At 38.5% G+C, this 18,261-nt stretch overlaps 1 protein-coding gene across 5 annotated transcripts in view; it reads right to left on the reverse strand.

The window, feature by feature from the left end:
* Phka2 (phosphorylase kinase regulatory subunit alpha 2) overlaps positions 1 to 18,261 on the reverse strand; it is a 65,906-nt gene that overhangs the window by 40,511 nt on the left and 7,134 nt on the right. For all 5 annotated transcript variants that reach the window (XM_013148913.3, XM_005002186.3, XM_005002185.3 and 2 more), the window contains exons 3-7: positions 9,093 to 9,251; positions 6,141 to 6,188; positions 4,953 to 5,121; positions 2,936 to 3,018; positions 996 to 1,076 (exon numbers count right to left, since the gene is read on the reverse strand). In XM_013148913.3, the coding sequence (XP_013004367.1) occupies positions 996 to 1,076; positions 2,936 to 3,018; positions 4,953 to 5,121; positions 6,141 to 6,188; positions 9,093 to 9,251 (540 nt within the window). The remainder of the gene's footprint in view (positions 1 to 995; positions 1,077 to 2,935; positions 3,019 to 4,952; positions 5,122 to 6,140; positions 6,189 to 9,092; positions 9,252 to 18,261) is intronic.

The following is an 18,261-nucleotide window of genomic DNA, read 5'->3' on the forward strand; positions in this document are numbered from 1 at the left end:
GGAGCCTTCACTTTTTTCCAAAAAACCTATTATAGTCTTGAGGAGGAGGAAGTGAAGGAGGCACACAAAATGTCCATGATAGCTGGGCATGGTGGTGCATGCCTGCAATCCTAGTACTCAGAAGGCTGAGATAGGAGATTGTTTAGAGTTTGAGGCCAACCTGGACTACAAAGTAGAGTTCAAGGCTAGCCTAAACTTCGTAGTGGGACCCTGAATCAGAAAGATAAAAAAAATGTTTATGGCAAGAGATGCAAACTGGTGGCTCAGACTAAATCTGTTCCACAGATGCCCTCTGTTTAGCTTTGAGTATTTTTCTCCTCCTCTTCTTCCTCCTCCTCCTCCTGTTCTCTTCATCCTCTTTTTCTTTCTTTTCTTTTTCCTTCTCCTCCACCTCCTCCTTTTTGAGACACAGTCTCACTATGTTGCCTGGTTTGTTTTTAATATCTGGCTTAAGTGACCTTCCTACCTCAATTTCCTGAGTAGTTAAGACTAGGATTATGCCACTGAAAGGATTATGCCACTGAAACCAGCTTGAAGAATATTTCCTAATGAGTTTGAGTTGGAACATCATGAGAGAAAATTTCCCAATATCACCTTGTCCTTCTGATCTTTCTACCTGATCAGCTCACTGGTTACTGTTACTAGCTTGACCTTATAGGATTGAACCTGTAAGCCAGTCCTACAAAGTACTCATATTCTTCAGCTCTTTGTATGACCCACAAAGGAACACTGGACATTAAGCCTGCAGCTTCTTTGAATTTTGGCTTTGATCAGGGACAGAAGGCACTTATTTTTGGCCACATGCAGATTTTAGCATAGGAAACTGACTTCCTTGACCTATAATTTCATTTGGCTGGGGTACATTTGCCACTTGAATTACACATACTTGCCACTGACTTTTGAAAAATGTGCTTATCAAATTAAACCCGAATTCCTAATGAAAAGACCCTAAGCAAAACAGTAAAAATACACAGAAGGAACCAGACCACTCTCACCTTGGCCATTCCCACAGAGCTTGCATTCAATTCCGGAATGCCTTGATTAGTCTTATCACCACGTTCCCACATTCCATAGTCCTGAGGGAAAAAGGCCATTATCAGAGTGGGAGAAAGAGGTATACAAGAAGTGCTTTTGAGAAAATGATTCCTTTAATTTACTGCAAGCATAGTGAAACATGAGTACGGCTTCTTGAAGACTCTCAACTTCATGATTTTATTATTCACATTTTGGTCTTTAATTTCATGTGACTTCTATGCAGAATTTTGGAAATACTCTCGTTTCTTTTTTCTAAAAGCTATTAATTTTTAAGAAAGTCTTGATTTTAGTCTTTATTTAGACTTTTATTTATCTTAAAATCAAGTAAAGTGCTACCCATGTATTTAGCTAATGCCTTTGAACTTACAGTAAATTGTAAGATGGAATTAAAAAGATTTAACACATGAATTACAACTAGTTGAAGTCTACAAACCCATTTAAATCTTTTATTTAGCAGTTACCTCTTGCACATAAAAAATGCTCAGGTAATAACTGGAATCAAAGTCAAAAGTAAGACACAGAACACTGAACATACATAGTATGTAAAATATCAATTAATGTGAATTGGCTTAGACTACCGTCACACAAGCAGACTTGATACTTGTGTACCTAACTTCAGTGATTCATATCTTTATTTAAAAACCTAAGTAATGTGCCAGGCGTGGTGGCGCACTTCTATAATCCCAGCACTCGGGATGCTGAGGTAGGCAGATTGTTGCAAGTTCGAGACTAGCCTGGGCTATAAAGTGAGCCCAAGGCCAGCCTGAACTGCATAGGGAGACCCTGTCTCAAAAAGACAAAAAAAAAAAAAAACCTTAAGTAATGGATATTATTTTGAAATGCTTTGTGTACTACTGAAAGATTACAACCCACAAGAATAGGATCCATGCCAAATGTCAGTTTTTATTTTTCAATTGCCAAAAAAAAAAAAGAGTGTAAAATGTGAACTTGAAACTCAGACATGCTTGAGCCATGTTAGACCCTGACCTCTGAGCAGGCCTTATAGCTGGGTCTGGGCATGTTTCCTTCAGTTTTTCTCACATCTGGACCTTGCTTTGCTCTAGTTCATCTTTATTCCAACATTACAACTGTCTGATTGATCCTCAAAGACTGCTTTGATTAGCCTCCTGCATCCCACCTTCTACTAGGATGCCAGTGTTGCCCACCAACTTTTCAGGCCAATTCAGGCTGGCCTGTATACATGCTGTGGAACATTTTAGGGTCTTATTTAAGATATACATAATATTAGACACAGCATATTGGTACATTCAAAATACAAAGTGTCCCACGCCCCATATTCCAGGACAAAAATATGCACTTTGTATTGCAGTAACAAATCTTACACTTTCTAGTCTTGTTAATGTTTTGATGAGCCCCAATAGCCTCTCTCTCAAGAAATTACTTAATGGTTTAGATTTAATATGTCCTCTCAAAGTCTCATATGTTCAAAGGTGAGGCCTTCAGGAAGTGATTGGATCATGAGGACTAACTTTATCAATGGATTAATCCACTATTAAGATCACAAGCTGATAGTATTTTTTGGGAGGTGATAGAAAATTAGGAGGTGGGGTCTAGTTGAAGACAGTGGGTCATGGGGGTATCTCTTGTCCCTGGCTTCTCTCTGGCTCTTTTCCTTTTTCTGTTTCTTGGTTGCCATGAGATAAGCAGTCTTCCCCTACTACATCCTTCCATGATGTTTCTACCCATCATAGGCTTAAAAAAAAAGCAAGGGAGCTGGCTAACCATGGACTGAAACCCTTGAAACCATGAGCCAAAATAAATGTTTCTTTCTCTAAATTGTTTTTCTCTGGTATTTTGTCACACCTGAAACACTGACAAATTATATGATTTTTTAAAAATGTCTGACACACCGAAGAAAGCTACCAGCATTAATACTTACAGCAACTTTATATGCAGCTTCTATGTAAAAGACAAGATTCTGTATAAAGGCCACCTCATCAAGTGTGAAGATAATACGTAAGCCTAGTAAGAAAAAAAAAAAAGAGGTCAAGAAGTTATGTTGTGAAGAGAGCTGCCACTCTAGCAAGTAAATCCTTTTATCTTTATTTTTCTTCCTTAGGATATCAAAAATTAATTCTGATGTAAGTGATATAGTTAATACCTAATCTCAGAAAGAGAAAGGGAGGAATGGGGGAAGTGGAGAGGAGAAATGGAAGGGGTGAAGAAAGAAGGAAAGAATGGCTCCATCTTTGACTGTGTGCCTATGGGGAAAAGAATTAAAGAGAAGGTATGGGGTCTCTGGAACATGAATTTGTGCAGAGAAGGTTGCAACAGTGCAAAGGCTGTTAGTTAGCAAGCCGACTTACAAGTTTAACTAGAATCAACTTGACTGAAAATGATTTGACAATATATATGAATAGCCTCTGAATGACATCAGAAGGAAGTAGAGATGAGGTCCAAATTGATACTGCAACATTAGTTATAATAAAAAATACAAAAGAATAGTTAAAATGATAATGGTGCATCCATTAATTAGGTTATTAAATGTTTATGAAAAGCTTATAAGATTGGAGGAAACGCTTTAGAATGGTATACTATGGTTGAGGCATCAAACCATATTTTATGTAACAAAAAGACTAAGCGTAAATTTAATATGTAAAAATGCATAGAAAATACTTGGAGGTGACACAAATGAAAATTGGCAGCAATTTTTTTTCTTTTTTTTTACATTTTACAAAATATCTATATTGAGTTCATATTAACTTTTATCACCAAAAAGTACTTTTTATAAATGCATGCTTTAATTCACAAAGCCATATTGATGTTACTTGCTGATTTCTAGGATAGTTCTAGTTTCACATTTGCCATCCGAAATGAACAGGAGCCTCGGGGTGTCAGTTTGCTGTACTGCTGATGAGAGCTCTGAGACATGCTACATGCCTTAACATGGGGAGCATCGGCAGGCAGCAGATGTCCGGTAGGTGAGAGCCCACTTGATGCACAAAAATGGCTGCAGTATGGGGGTCTGGAGGTTTGGCATCCTGGCTGCCACAGAAACCTGCAGCACTGGCCGAAACAGGAACACCTATCATCTACAAGGTGTGAGGTATCTCACACAATATGGGCATTGCGGGCTGGTCATCCTACTCTGTGCACACCATGTTCAACTATAACTTTGGTAAGTGAGGGTGTGCCTGGAGAGGTTGAGCACAGTAGTGAGTGAGAGAGTTGAAGGTATCTGGTGTTAATCCTGGAGGAGAAAAGTCAAAAAGCAGTTATGAGACTGTTTGCAGATATTTTGAACTGTTCAAGGTCACTCCAGGAACTAAGCGAGAATATAAGAAGGAAGCTGTAGGCTCCATAGCAGGAAACTAACAGCTGGCTCAACAGCCCTCATCCTCAAAGTACCAGGTGGAGAACAATGGTCTTGTCCAGAAGTCACAGACCAGTCCTGCATTCCTTGTCCTATCATAGACACAAATGCACACAACACTGCCGGGAATCATTTCCTTAGCATAAACTGCTTATTTCCAATACCGATTGCTATGCTTTGCATGTGTCTCCTCCAACAATGTGTGCTGCTAATGTTCTGATACTAAGAGATGGGGCCTATATGGAGTGACGGCCATGATGGCTCCTCCTCCTTGTGAACTGGGACAAAGACCCTTCTAAAGAAGCTTTCTACAGTGTTACATTGTCCTGTCCTGATTTCTGCTATATGAGGACATAGCATTCTTCCCCTTCAGAGGACATAGCCCTCACTAGACCAACGAACCTCTCAGAGTCTTGCTCCTGGACTTCCCAACTGTGAGAAAATAAAATTCTGTTCTTTACGAATTTCCAAGTCTTGGGTATTTTGTTATAGCAGCACAAATGGACTAAGACATTGGCCTTTTCCCCAGTCCCTTTCTGTATTGTCACCCTCTGTATAATGGGCTCAAATAGCCCTGGCTCACCTGAGGCAGTCATCTGGGCCAGGAATAGAAGGAACAGGGAAGTGGCATCCACCTGGAGGTGGCCCCACTGGTCATCACCCACCACGGTGCTGCATGTGGCAGTGTTGTACTTGGCGTGCAGGCTGTCTTTGGTACTCTGAGTATGCTTGAACTTCTCCACTTTATCCACCTGCGGGAGAAGGCTCTAGATAGCTTCACAGATTCATAGCTGGCAGAGGTCACATCCAGGGCCAGTCACCTGACTCTAAACCTCTTTATCTGCTACCTCTGGGAGTCAGAGAACAAGAGATATCTGCTAGTAAGAGGTACACATAAGGGATGTGCAGAGGATACTTCCTGGCCATTGACTGAAAATGCCCCAGCCTGGAGGACTTTAACCAGTTCTGTATGGGTGAGAGTCATGCCAAAGGGTATCTCTGCTTAGAGGAGCCCTAGCTGTGGCACATGGTAGATACTTAGGGAGATGGAGAGAAGGCAGATTCCTGTTTAAATTGCAATGTTTTTTTTTCTAATATTGAAAGAAAAACAGCAACCATGTCTTTAAACATGCTGACTGAGGATGGGGGCTATATCACATTCATTTTTGAATTTGTGCAGATTCAAACATAATGTTCCATATCAGTATATTCTCAATGAATTATTTTATTTACCCCTCACTGAAAATACCAGCAAATAACAATGTTAATTAAGCTTTAAAAACTCAAGCACTTCATCTCAAGTGACAACATACTCTTTTATAAACTTGACAGAATAAACAATAATATATGGCTTTCTAGGAGTGGGCTTAAACATATTTTCTTGTTTATTTATTTCATTTATGGAGAGAGGGTCTCACTACACACTGTGAGTTCAGGCTGGCCTTGAACTCACTAAATAGCCCAAGCTGGCCTCAAATTTGTGGCAATCCTCCTGTCTTAGCCTCCCAAGGGCTAGAATTTCAGGCATTTGCCACCATGCCCCACTCATACATGTGATAACTCTTTAAAGAGATTCACAGAAACAGCATACTTTGAGATTATGGTCCTATAGTATAATAAAATTATCAAAGATATTCAAAAAGATAAAATATTTTCAATTTTTCTTCCTAAAGAAAAGTTCAAGACACATTAATCATGTTAATTGTTACCATTAAAATGACCTGAAATACATCAAAGCTCTGCAAGCATGTATTTGTCACAATCCACCTACCTGTCGCATCATGCACTGGAGGAGACCTCGCATTAGCTTCACCACGTTCTGTGGAAATAAAGTGGTATCAATAACACAACCTGGGTTCCTTGCTCCCAGAAAATCACCTCCTTACCCCCACATAGACAGTAAACCAATGCTGCTTGACAACTTCTCTAAAAAGGCCAATTCCAAGCATACATGAATATTCTCATTGGTCATATTACTGCTACTTCACTATTCTAACACAAAGAAAAATCTTGACAAAGCAATTTATCTCACACAAAAGACTTGGTTGGATGGCATCTTCCAGCTCTGAAATTCAGTGACTTCCCAGTAACATTTCAGCACCACAATTTTTATAGGCCTAGTACTTTGGAGCTTTTAGTCACATTTAGAGTAACTTATTTTTGTTATAGTAAGAATGAATTCAGCCCGCCACACCTGCCCTAAAGTAATGATGTTTTGACAAAAGGGCCATTTGTGACACATTATTGCACTATTGAGTAAAATTCTTACAAAATGTAAGTAGCAGTCACGGTTTCTCAATAATGTGACATATTGCAACCAATTATCATCATCATTATTAATAAGAATAATCATTAATCAATTAGAAACTATACCCAGGCATTGTACAAAACATTTTACTTGAATTATCTGAAATTCTTATACCAGCCTTATGAGATAGGAGGCATTATTACTCCATTCTAGAGATGAGGAAACCAAGGCTGACTGATGTGAAGCAATACTGCTCAAGTCTCCCACCTGACATGGGAGCAAGGACCACACCAAGGCACTCAGATTCAGATGCCAGAGTTTGGATTTTTTTTCTAGTAGTGGTGATCAAATCCAGGGATTTGTGCATGCGAGGCAAGCACCTACCACTTAGTTATATCTCCAGCAAGTTTGAGCTGTTAACTAGCACACTGTGTTGGCTTCCATTTCTTTAACAACTAAGGCCCATTTAAAGACTAGTCTAAGTATGGCCTGTTAAAACCTCTGTAAAACAAGTAGCTGGAGAGTGGTATTATTTTTAGGTCAAAATAGCCTGATGGAAAGAAGTTTCCAGCCAGGGGTGTGGACATATTTTTCTTACAGAATGGTCATGAGAGAGAGGAGGATACTACAAAAGGCCCTGAAAGTTTGTCCCCAGTGAAAGGTCTGGAATGAACTGCCCATCAGATTCTTCCATTTTTAAAATCCTGCAATTCTAAAATATAGCATCACTTTATGTCATAAACTATGTTGGGGCAGAAAATGTTACCTCATAATCAGGATAATTACAATTAATAGTTCCTACACTATATACAGCATAAACGTTTGGCAACTAACTTGCCCTCAAATCATATTCCATTTGGAAGATGTACAGTGGTTCCCAATTGAGGTGATACTGACATCCACTAGGAGTGGAAAAGCATCAGGAAATGTGGGTGTCGAGGCATTTTAATAGTCACAATGATAGAGGTAAGGGCTGCTGTCATTTAGTGAGAAGGAACCAGAGAACCTAAATGGCCTACAATGCCACACTCTCACAATCAGAGTATACTGCCTGAGTCCAAAACACAGTAGTGGCCTTCCTGAGTATCACTACAAGATCCCTGTGTTATTTTTCATAATCAAAGGGAAGTCTTCTTTAGTTTATTAACCATATCCACCAAATAGTAAAAGGCATTAAATGTGAAACCATGTGGCCTGTTTGTGTCTCATTATTATTCTTCAAGAAATAGCAAAGCAAATCTAGTCAATTTTAATCCAGCTCAGTGTGTGTGTGTAGGTAGGCACTGCTTTACTTGATTTTGTCTTTAAGAGTGATGAGATATTTTAAAGACAGTGACATCAAACTATTATACTAGTATGTGAATGAATGTCTTATATAAAACTCATCCATGTTCTTGGAGGACCATCTAATGTTTGTTGTAGCAATTTTTAAAACTTGCCTTACTTCCAAAACAAAGTGATTTCACCACCTCACACTCAGCATGTCTGATCAAATTCAAATCTTGCACCTATAGATAAGTTTCTTTTTTAGCTGTCAAAGCTTCCCTCATGCTGCCTATTACTCCTGCCCACTTTGATTGTTAAAAACAAACACCAACACATCAGACCTGATGATCTACTAGCTGTTATAGCTACCCAGGAATGTATGAATTAAGGATAAATCCTAGGGCTCAGTTGTACAGTGAGTAGTTAGCATTCACAAAGCCCTGGTTCAATTCCCAGCAAAAATAAACAAATCCCGAAAGCTCTCATGCTAAAAGAATTATATTTCCATATATCAATGCTCCCTATTTCAATGCTATCACTCAAAACTTTTGGGAAATATCTTTTGTGTTCCAGAGAAGACCATTTTCTTGCAAACTCAACAATGGAAAGTCTTTGCTTTGGTGGGTATTTTGGGTTCTAATTCTGGGAAACAACAAAAAGATTTCTTTGTACTATATGATGAATAACATAGGCACAGAAATGAGGCAACATTTTGTTAAACACTAAAGAGTAACCATTAAATCTAGAAAGGTATTTTTAAGTATTTTAAGCACTGTCAATAGTGTTTGGATAAATATTCTTTTAATCTGACTACTTTGGAATGTGTAGCTCTGATGTACTGACATTTAAAAATGATCATAGTTTATAATGTTGTCTTGATATAAATACGTATAAAATCAATAGAGCATATGAAAGATAGAACCTGTGTTTTCTAGTGAGGCAAACTGACACTTTGAGGTTTCAAATTTGGGTGTTTTTATTTCTCGTTTGGTGTGGTTTTTGATGTTGTCATTATCTTATGGAGGGAAAAAAAATCAAAAAGATAGGTGTGAGGTTGAGCCAATCTAAGTGCCTTCCCCAAATAGTCTATTGCAGAAATGAAGACGGCTGTACCCCAACTGTTCTGCTAACACAGGTATTTCCCTGTGGATTTTCCAGTTCAAGGAACATGTGCTGAGCAACCAAGACACAGTCATCAGTTACCATTACCTGTTCCAACTCATAGGCCTTGGCCTTGTCCTCGTCGCGGTCAGCATTCTTGCGGTAGGCCATGCCCAGGCCCCACACAGCCAGGATGCTATAGATGTTGTCCCGTACCCAGGCATCTTTCTGTTCATGGCTGGCTGACAGTAGCCCTGTGACAGGATTCTAGTACAGAAAAAACACAAAATAGCTTATCATACTTCATACAGCTCCTAGACAATGAATACTCACCTAAGTAGACAGACAAGGATCAGGGATGAGTGGAGAGAACACAGTTCAGTGTTTGCTTTGCCACTAACAGTGTGATCTTCAGAAAGTAGTCATATCATTTCTCTACCCTTCAGTTTCCTTACCTTACAAATTATGAGATGAGACTAGAAAATGTTAAAGAATCTTCTAAGGCTTATGATGTTTTCACTTCCAGGTCAGACCACACTGTTTTAAGTGACAAATCAGAAGAAACAACAAACATGAAAATCCTGAAAGGCTTCACTCATATGTACACCATGGGCCTTGGGTCTTCTCTGCCCTTCATGTTTGCATATTGGTTGGTAAACAACTGAACCTGGAAGCAAGGGACTAGGACCTAGGGTGCTACCCCACTTTTTAGACCTGTGTGCCCAGGGAAGCTACCTTCTCTTTCTGCACTTCAGCTGTCTCATCTGCAATGCAGATACTTCATGTGCCTCAACAGAAAGTTCTGAGTAGGAGAATAGCTGTGATGTCAGTGGTATTTAAAAAGGCAGCTGAATCACTAAAAAGCCAAACGTTGGGCCTGGGGTTTAGCTCCGCTGCTTAAGTGCCTGCTTGGCAAATGTGAGGTTGTAAGTTCAATCCCCAGTACCAAAAAAAAAAAAAAAGCCAAACCTTCACATAAAAAAACTGTATACAAGTTGTTCATAGTAGTATTTAAACACTGCAAAGCAGAAATAGGCCAAATATCCATCAACTGATGAATACCTTTGTTTATCTAAACAATATACAGCTTTTACAATACTTGTTAGTAGAAAGGAAATATTAGCACATGCTGTAACATGCATGAATCTTGAAGGCATGAGGCTAAGTGAAAAAAAGCCTGTCACAAAGGCCACATATTGAGTGATTCCATCTATAGAAATGACCAGAATATACAAATTTGTACAGGTCAACAGTGGTGGCCTAGAGCTGTGGGTGGAGGTCGACTGGGGGAGTGAGAGACCACTAATAGTTTTTTTTTTCTTTTCAGAGGTAATGAAATGTTCTGCAACTGATTGTGGGTACTGGATGCACAACTCTGAATACAATAAAAAAATCACTCAACTGTATACATTAAATAGGAGACATACATGGTAAGTAAATTATACCTCCATAAGTTAATAACTGTTTTTTTCCAGGTACTGTGCGATCTTTATTCCATGACAATCCTCAACTCAACACAGATTTCATCTTTACATAGGATAATTGTACAAAGGAATAAAAGGTTTTGGTAAAATCTGATTAAAACACTGATTTATCCCACCCCGCCCTGTCCCACTCCAGCCAAGGAAACAGAAAGGAGGGGCAGGGCTGGGCAGTATGGGGCAGGCGAGGGGAGAGGGGCAGAGAAGAGGACAGAGCAAGGCTTCAGAGCCCTGGAGGCTCCTCCATGGGACCGAAGCCCACAGGGGCAAAGTTATCAACTTTTAAAAGCCAGTCCTAATAACTAGAAATAAAATGGGTAAGACAGGAAATGAATCATATAATGATAAAATCTCTGTTAACTTATCCTGAAAATACACAAAGAAATACATAACTAATAAAATGCATTATAATAATCAGAATCTTGCCAGCTTAAAAGGACATGTTAATATAGCTAGGGCTGTAGCCTTGTGGTAGGTGTTTATCTAGCATTCACAGGCTTTGGGTTTGAGCTCCAACACCATAAAGCAAAAACAAAACAAAACCAAAGAGGAAAAAACTCCTTTACTTAAAAAGGTACCATAAGAAAACTCATGAAAAAGCCCATTGGTTACTTTTAAAATGACACTGTCAAGGTTATTACGTAAAAAAAAAAAAAAAAAGCCACTGTCATTTCACATGGTCCCACCTAAGGAATTAAATATTTGACTTACTTTCTTTTTAAATTAATCTATGCTGTCAACAAAACATCTAAAACTCAACTGACACTACCCTCAGGGGAAAAGGTATTCACCATGTTTATACAAATCTGACATCAAATGCATCCAGCACTATAGTCTAGGAATGGCTGAGTGAAAGGATAATTCTTATTCCAACAGTGGATTACCAATTCTTTCTAAAAATCATTATTCACCAGCAACAGATAACATATGTCTCTTTATCTGTTTTGAAGCTTGCTGGGTAAGCCTGGGCCAGGAAATCACCAGGAGATCCAGAGTAAGGACTCAATCCCTTCATAGTATCCTCATGAACTGTGAGTCTACAGAGATAAACAACCTTTTGGTGACACAGCAGTGACCACTTGCACATAGTGCCAAGTGTATCTCAGATTATGAAATGTCACTGTCCTGTTAACTGAAAGTCAGCTCTTTTATTCTTTAGTTTGGCCTTAACGGTTGGAGTGGACTAGACTGGACTAGAGAGAAGCAGTCTGGGTGTTTCAGAGGAATCCCCACATTCACAACTATGTATACACCAGCCATGTAGAATTGGGGTGCTACTGCACTCAGCAGAAGGAATACATAATGCATTGTGTTGAAAGATGGGAATAGTTCCATTTTGATGTGATTTATAAAAAGTGTAATGACCACAGGATTGGCATATACTCTGTCCCTTCCAGTCTGGTATCCCTTCCAATAAAGATGACCAAGTGGTTTTGTCTTTGAGTTCTTCTCCCAGTTGGAGACAGATTGTGCTGCACCATCTAAACTCTCATTGATTTTTGTGAACTACTCAAACATGTACATCCCTTTAGAGCTCTGGGGCCTCTGGTTTAACTCTGTAAGCTAAACACAAACACAGCAAACAAACAGATCACATAAAGAAAATGGGTAATTGTCCAGGATAAGCCTATGATTTCAGATATGACCATTTTAACCATATGCTGTTTTCTTTTGTTTTGTTTTGTTTTTTTGTCTTTTTCATTTTTATCGGTACCGGGGATTGAACTCACGACCGCCTGCTTGCAAGGCAGGTGCTTATGCTGCTGAGCTAAATCCCAAGCCCCTATATGCTGTTTTCTAACCTTTATAAATATTAGTTATATCTACACTTATATATACTAACACTGTACAACTGTGCATAATCATATAGATGTCCTTTTCTTCTCTTTTTTTACTTGCTGCCTTTTTCCCTCATTTTAGTAATTCCATAAACATAGCCTTTATAACAACCTTGTACGTATCTGACCATGTTTTTAATTTGTTCTACTAAAACTAGACACAATATATTCAATCATATATTAAAATCAGATATGTATGTATATTTATAAATAAACTATTCATGTACAGGTTTTATTGGGGGGTGTCACTGTTTTCAATGATTTGTACTATAGGATCATCCGACACCTCCCATTTCTCTTCTTATGCTACAGAACCTTATGAGATCCCTCAAGCCATCTAGTATAACTCAAACTCGTAAGCTTTAGAGGCAGCATAATATTCCATGACACATGCACATTATAATGCATCCATTCATTGGTCCTCATGATAGGTATTCATTTCGTTTCCAAGATTTTTTTCTACTACAAAAATACTGCAATAAATATCCTTATGAGACATGCTTTTTTCAATAGTGTCTTTATTTTTTTGGTATACAATCCCCAAAAATAGTATTGCTGAGTTGATAGTATTATTGACCTATCTGAAGAGCTTCCATTCATATTATTTCTTTTTCATATAATTATAATAATTTCAGGAAATGTTATGAAGATACATGGTTAGGGGAAGAATCTCCAAGTGAGCTCAATGTGCCCAACATTTTTCTTAGGAAATAAAAGTAAGTCTGGGTGCCCTCTTTTACTTGTTGTCCATTTATATTTTTTATTTTTAATTGACATAACTGTACATGTTTATGGGGTACTGTGTGATAATTCAATACATGTATATAACATGTAATGAACAGAGTAATTAGCATTTTCATTTCCTTAAAAATTATCATTTTTTAAAAAATTAGTACAAGTTTGCAGTATATAGTGATTAAAGTTCTCATGGTGAGTTGGTACATGTATATTAACACATCAGAATTATTTTTTAACCCCTTCTCTTCCCCTGCCTATTATCTTTATTGTAAATATTATTAGTTGAAATATTTTATCCAGTTATTTTTTTAAAAAAATAACCAAACACTAGGCAACTCTGCACCTTCTCTCTCTACCAGATTTTGCCTTTCTCCTTCCAGTTTAGGTCAAAATTGTGTTCATGGATACAAATTTTTCCTCTTTCTGTTTTACTTCCTCTGTTTTACTCTGTGTATTTTGCCTTAAAGGATAATGACTAAATTAACATCAGCAGCAAGTTCTATAATAATATCCATTCTTCCCACTCAACAGTCATTTCCTAAGGTGATAAGATATGGGGTCATGAAGGAAGATGGGCAATTACAAGGATATCTAGGAATAATGAAGAAATAGGAATCACAATATAGTCTTGGTAGAGCTAGCACAGCCAGTGGTGAGACTCAGACCTCTGTTGCATGCTACCCTAACAATGCTAGAGTCAAATTCTAGGATAAGAGGCCTGAAGCAGATGGGCCTCATATAAACTGTGTTTCATTGAAGGTAAGGACCCTCAACAACTGGGCAGATTGTCCCTTACCTGTAGTCATTTATTTGTTCCTCTTATCTTCCCCCACCTCTTCTCAATTTCTAATTTAAGGAAAATACTCTTGTTGGTGTCTGTTTGTAAAGAGCAGGGCCCAAAGGCCTAGACTGGTAACAAATAATACCAACATATTAATGTCTTCTTAAAACAAACACTTAGTTTTCATCCACGCATGTGTCCATCTTTAGTCAGATATAGTGCTACTCAGTGTTATCTTTCCTGAAACAGCCTGCATCTAAAACATTGCCTGTGCCCTGGCAAAGGGAAAAAGACAACTAATCATGACAGTCAAGTCATCATAAAGATTTAACAATATTAAATGTGTATGAATCTAACAAGTAAAGGAATAAATATGAGTACACAGAAGGACAAATCACAGTATAATCCAGAAATAGATCCATACAAATATGGCATACTGATTCTTGACAAAGGCCTAAAAACAATCCAAAGGAGAGAGATAAGCCTTTTAAACAAATATTGTTGGGACAAATGGACATGTATTTGCAAGAAAATGAATCTTGATCTATATGCTGTACATGTAGACCAGTTAAGGTAATACTGCCGTCTCAACCATGTTGAGTCTTCTGATCTAAAAATGTGGGATATTTTTCTGACACAACTTTCAGCTTTATTCTCATATCTAAGCTTCCTAAGGGTAAAGTCCGTCTTTTTGTTTACACCCTAACCTAGGTCCTGACCTAGATAGGTACTGAATAAATAAATGAATAAAAGTGTAATAAAGGTTATGTTTTTACTGATTTATAGCATGAAATCTTTTCAAATATATTTTTAAAAGCACATGCCTACAATCTTAACTACTTGGGAGGCTGAGGTATGATTGAAAATTCAAGTCCACCCAGAGCAACTTAGTGAGATGCTGTCTTAAAATAAAATTTAAATTTAAAGTTTAAATTTTGAAAGTAAAATTTAAAATGTAGCTCAGTGGTACAATACTTACTTAGCATGCCCAACGCTCTGGGTTTGATCCCCAGCACCAAAACAAAAAAGAACAAAACATTAAAAATGCAGATATTCTCTAACAATGTATCTGTATTCTGCATAGTTAATACAAGTAGTTTACAATTTAAGAGAGCTTGTTTTGTTCAATCTTTCACCAGGAAAACTTAAAGGAACAAATCATACATGTACAGAATGAATGTTGGGAATGATTCAATCTGAAGATAAACTCTCACTTTTGCTTTAAAGGTAGAAAAGTGGTCCCAGCACTCAGGGAGGCTGAGGCAGGAGGATTGCAAGTTTGAGCCCAGCCTGGGTAATTGTGCCATTTAGTGAGATCCTATCTCACAATAAAAAATTAAAAGTGGACTGGGGATATAGCTCAGTGCGAAGGCCCTAGGTTTACTCTTCAGTCAAAACAGGGGAAGTGCTTCAAACAAAGGAAACTGTTTATTGTTCAACTCAAATATGTTATGGGTAGAAGAAAAAACACTAACCTCACAGGACAGAGGTGAAGGTTAAGGAGGTAGAAGTTAGGGCACTAAACTTCAGTGGGGGTTAGGATACAGTAGAAGATAACTAGAGAAGACAGGGTACATAGCTTCCTAGGGTGATCTGTGTGCACTTTTAAAACACATACTCAACACTGTAATTTTCTTCTTTCAAATGAAAAGAAAGAGCATAAGTCTTTATACAAGTGCCAATTGTTTATATAGTCTTCTTGGCTGATGGCAACACAAAGATGATTCTCAAAGCAAGCAGGGCATGGAGGAGAGTTTAAACAATAGAAGACAGAGATGCTGAAATGGCCACACACACTGCGCCTTAGAGGTTGTGTGTAAATGAGGAGAGGGGTGGGCAAGGGCTGTAATGTGAATGCTGAGCCAACAGTGGAACAGGAAGATGCTTTTGGATTTGGACAACAGATAGAAACAAACTAGATGGAATTGAACAAAAATTTGTGTATTGGGCTCATGTGTATAATAAATGTTTGCTGAACTAATTTCATTAGCTATAACCTCCAAACTTGATCAATTTCAGCTCCATTTATACATACACTCCTACCCCCAGGACTCTCAACCAATCTTTACATGAATCTTCTTCTCTCTTTTCTATCACCTGCTGCCTGAGCGGCTACTTTGTGACCCAGCCACCGTCGGCCCCAACTTTTATGTACAAGAAAATTCAACTGTACAACATGGACTGCAGGTTTTATCAGCAGTCAACCAACAGCATGAGTGGCACATATCAAAGAGTCAGTGCTGTGTTAACAGACGTAGAAGGAATAGAGGGGTGTAGCTCAGTGGTACAGCATTTGCCTAGTATGTATGAGGCCCAGGTTTTGATTCCCAGCACTCCAAAAAAAAAAAAAACTTTTCAAAATAAGGGAAAATACAGTCCTATTGAACTGCCAGTTTGACAAAGACATCTGGTATATTTTGTCAAAGCCAAACATTGTGTTTTTAAAAGGACATTTACTATCTAGAACATACCCAGAGGAGGGTGAGAGGGACATAAAGAGGCTCAGAGCCATGTCTGATGGGAACAGGAAAGGAAAATGGGTGTAAAGTTTAAGGGAGGTTTAAGGGAAGGCCAACTGGCTGCTTCGGAGGTAAATGTCCTCTGAAAGACGGATTTGATTTTTTTTTTTCCTGTTACAGCTCTTTAGATCTCCACTCATTGTAAGAACTTCCTAACATTTAGAACTGCCCAAACAGAACAGAAAGGGTTTTCTTTGGGCAGAAGGACCCTGGGTCCATCCCATATAGGAGGAATAGTAGACAGTGATTAAGAGCATGTAAGACACCCTGTGTTCCAGTCTCTGTTCTACCATTTTCTAACTATGTGATCTGGAGCAAATTAACTATCTGGGCCTTGATTTCACTTCCTAGAAAAGGGAGAGCTCAAAGTAGACTGGAGAGTGTGTCTCACCTTAGACCTTTCATTTCCTCACGCCCCAATCTCCAGTGGAAATGTCACCTCTCCCTGTCTGGCACCTGTTCTCTCATTTTTGTAATGCCCTATGATTTCCCTGCTCTGACTCAGTGTGGTTCTAGTGGGGATGAGCCCATCAGTGCCTATATCCTGGCCTTGTCTCCAGCTATAGAGCAGGATGTGTACCTCAAGCCTGGTTAATCCAGGGACAGTTTGGAGATGGGTAAGCAATCCAAACTGGACCAAATGAGAACCAATCTCAGTCAAGGCTTTCTCAGGAGCCACTATAGGAAACGCTTGCTTTATGCAGAGGCTACCACCTTGGAAGATTATGACCTGGATCTGCCAAGGGGGCACTTCTACCAACCCACAAGATGAGCCTGCTGGACAATAAAGCCTACTCAGGTCAAACCGGAGCAAAAAATGTAAACAGCCATATTTGATATTTGAGTTTCTGAATCTAGCCATGCTTCAATCTAGAAGGATCTCCTGAACTTCTCAGTTACTTGTGCAATAAATTCTCTTTTGTGCTTAAAGGCTATTTGAAGTGAGTTTCTGTCATTTCCAATTGACAAGACACTGAAAAATACAATAAATGCCTATATGGCCATGGTGAAATAGACACTGTAAAAACACATATTTGATGCCATTAAGTGAGGCAACGCAATTGTCTCAATGGGATGCAAGACTGAGGCAATAGTAAGGCAAAATATGTATGTGCCTGAGAGTAACACTAAAGCATTTACATTTAACCATTTGTAAATTCAATTTCTAGCTGGGAGAGGCACAGAGATTAATGTTGTTATATACATACCAGAAATGGCAGAGGGTATACATTCCCTCTTTTTTTAACTTTCATCAACAAATAATTGAAACACTTCCTTGTTGATTTCCTTGTCTTTACTACTAGTTCTTTTCAATCCATTTTTGGCAAAAGGGTGTTATAGAAAGACCTAGAATCTCAAGATTTTGCTGTACTTCTCAAAATTCTCCAATGCCTACAAGATAAAATCTAAATCACTTAGTTTGCCATCAGAGGCTGAGGCTTATGTGCTGTCTCTTCCTCTCACATCTAGCCTAATCACGTGATATCCCTCTTTGGCCCCCAGAAAACCCAACTGAGCATTTCTCAGATTTCTGAGCCTGCGCACAACATGCTCATGGCTCCCTCCTCTCTGAAGCCTTCTCTGGACACCCAGACCATCAGTTCTTTTCTTATGTTCCACAAGTCAGAAAACTCAGATCAACCTTTACCTTTGGTCTTTTTCCTTTTAGATTAAAAATCACTAAATGTGTCATTGCCTTGCCTTCCAACAAAGGAAAGTATAGCTCAATTACTTAAATAAAATACTTGAAAGAGACTAGGATAAATATTGAAAATACATACATTACTCACTACCACCACCCATGTTGGTGAAGCAGAAAACAGAAAGCAAAAAAGCCTATCACAGAACTCCAAAAACGAGTTAAATTCATCTGTTGTTCTGGAATTTTGCTTTCACAACCACCTTTTAAAATATTTAAGG

This window comes from Cavia porcellus, unplaced genomic scaffold (assembly GCF_034190915.1).
Source record: "Cavia porcellus strain 051 isolate PalLab524CR breed Dunkin Hartley unplaced genomic scaffold, mCavPor4.1 scaffold_33, whole genome shotgun sequence".
Classification (NCBI taxonomy): Eukaryota; Metazoa; Chordata; class Mammalia; order Rodentia; family Caviidae; genus Cavia; species Cavia porcellus.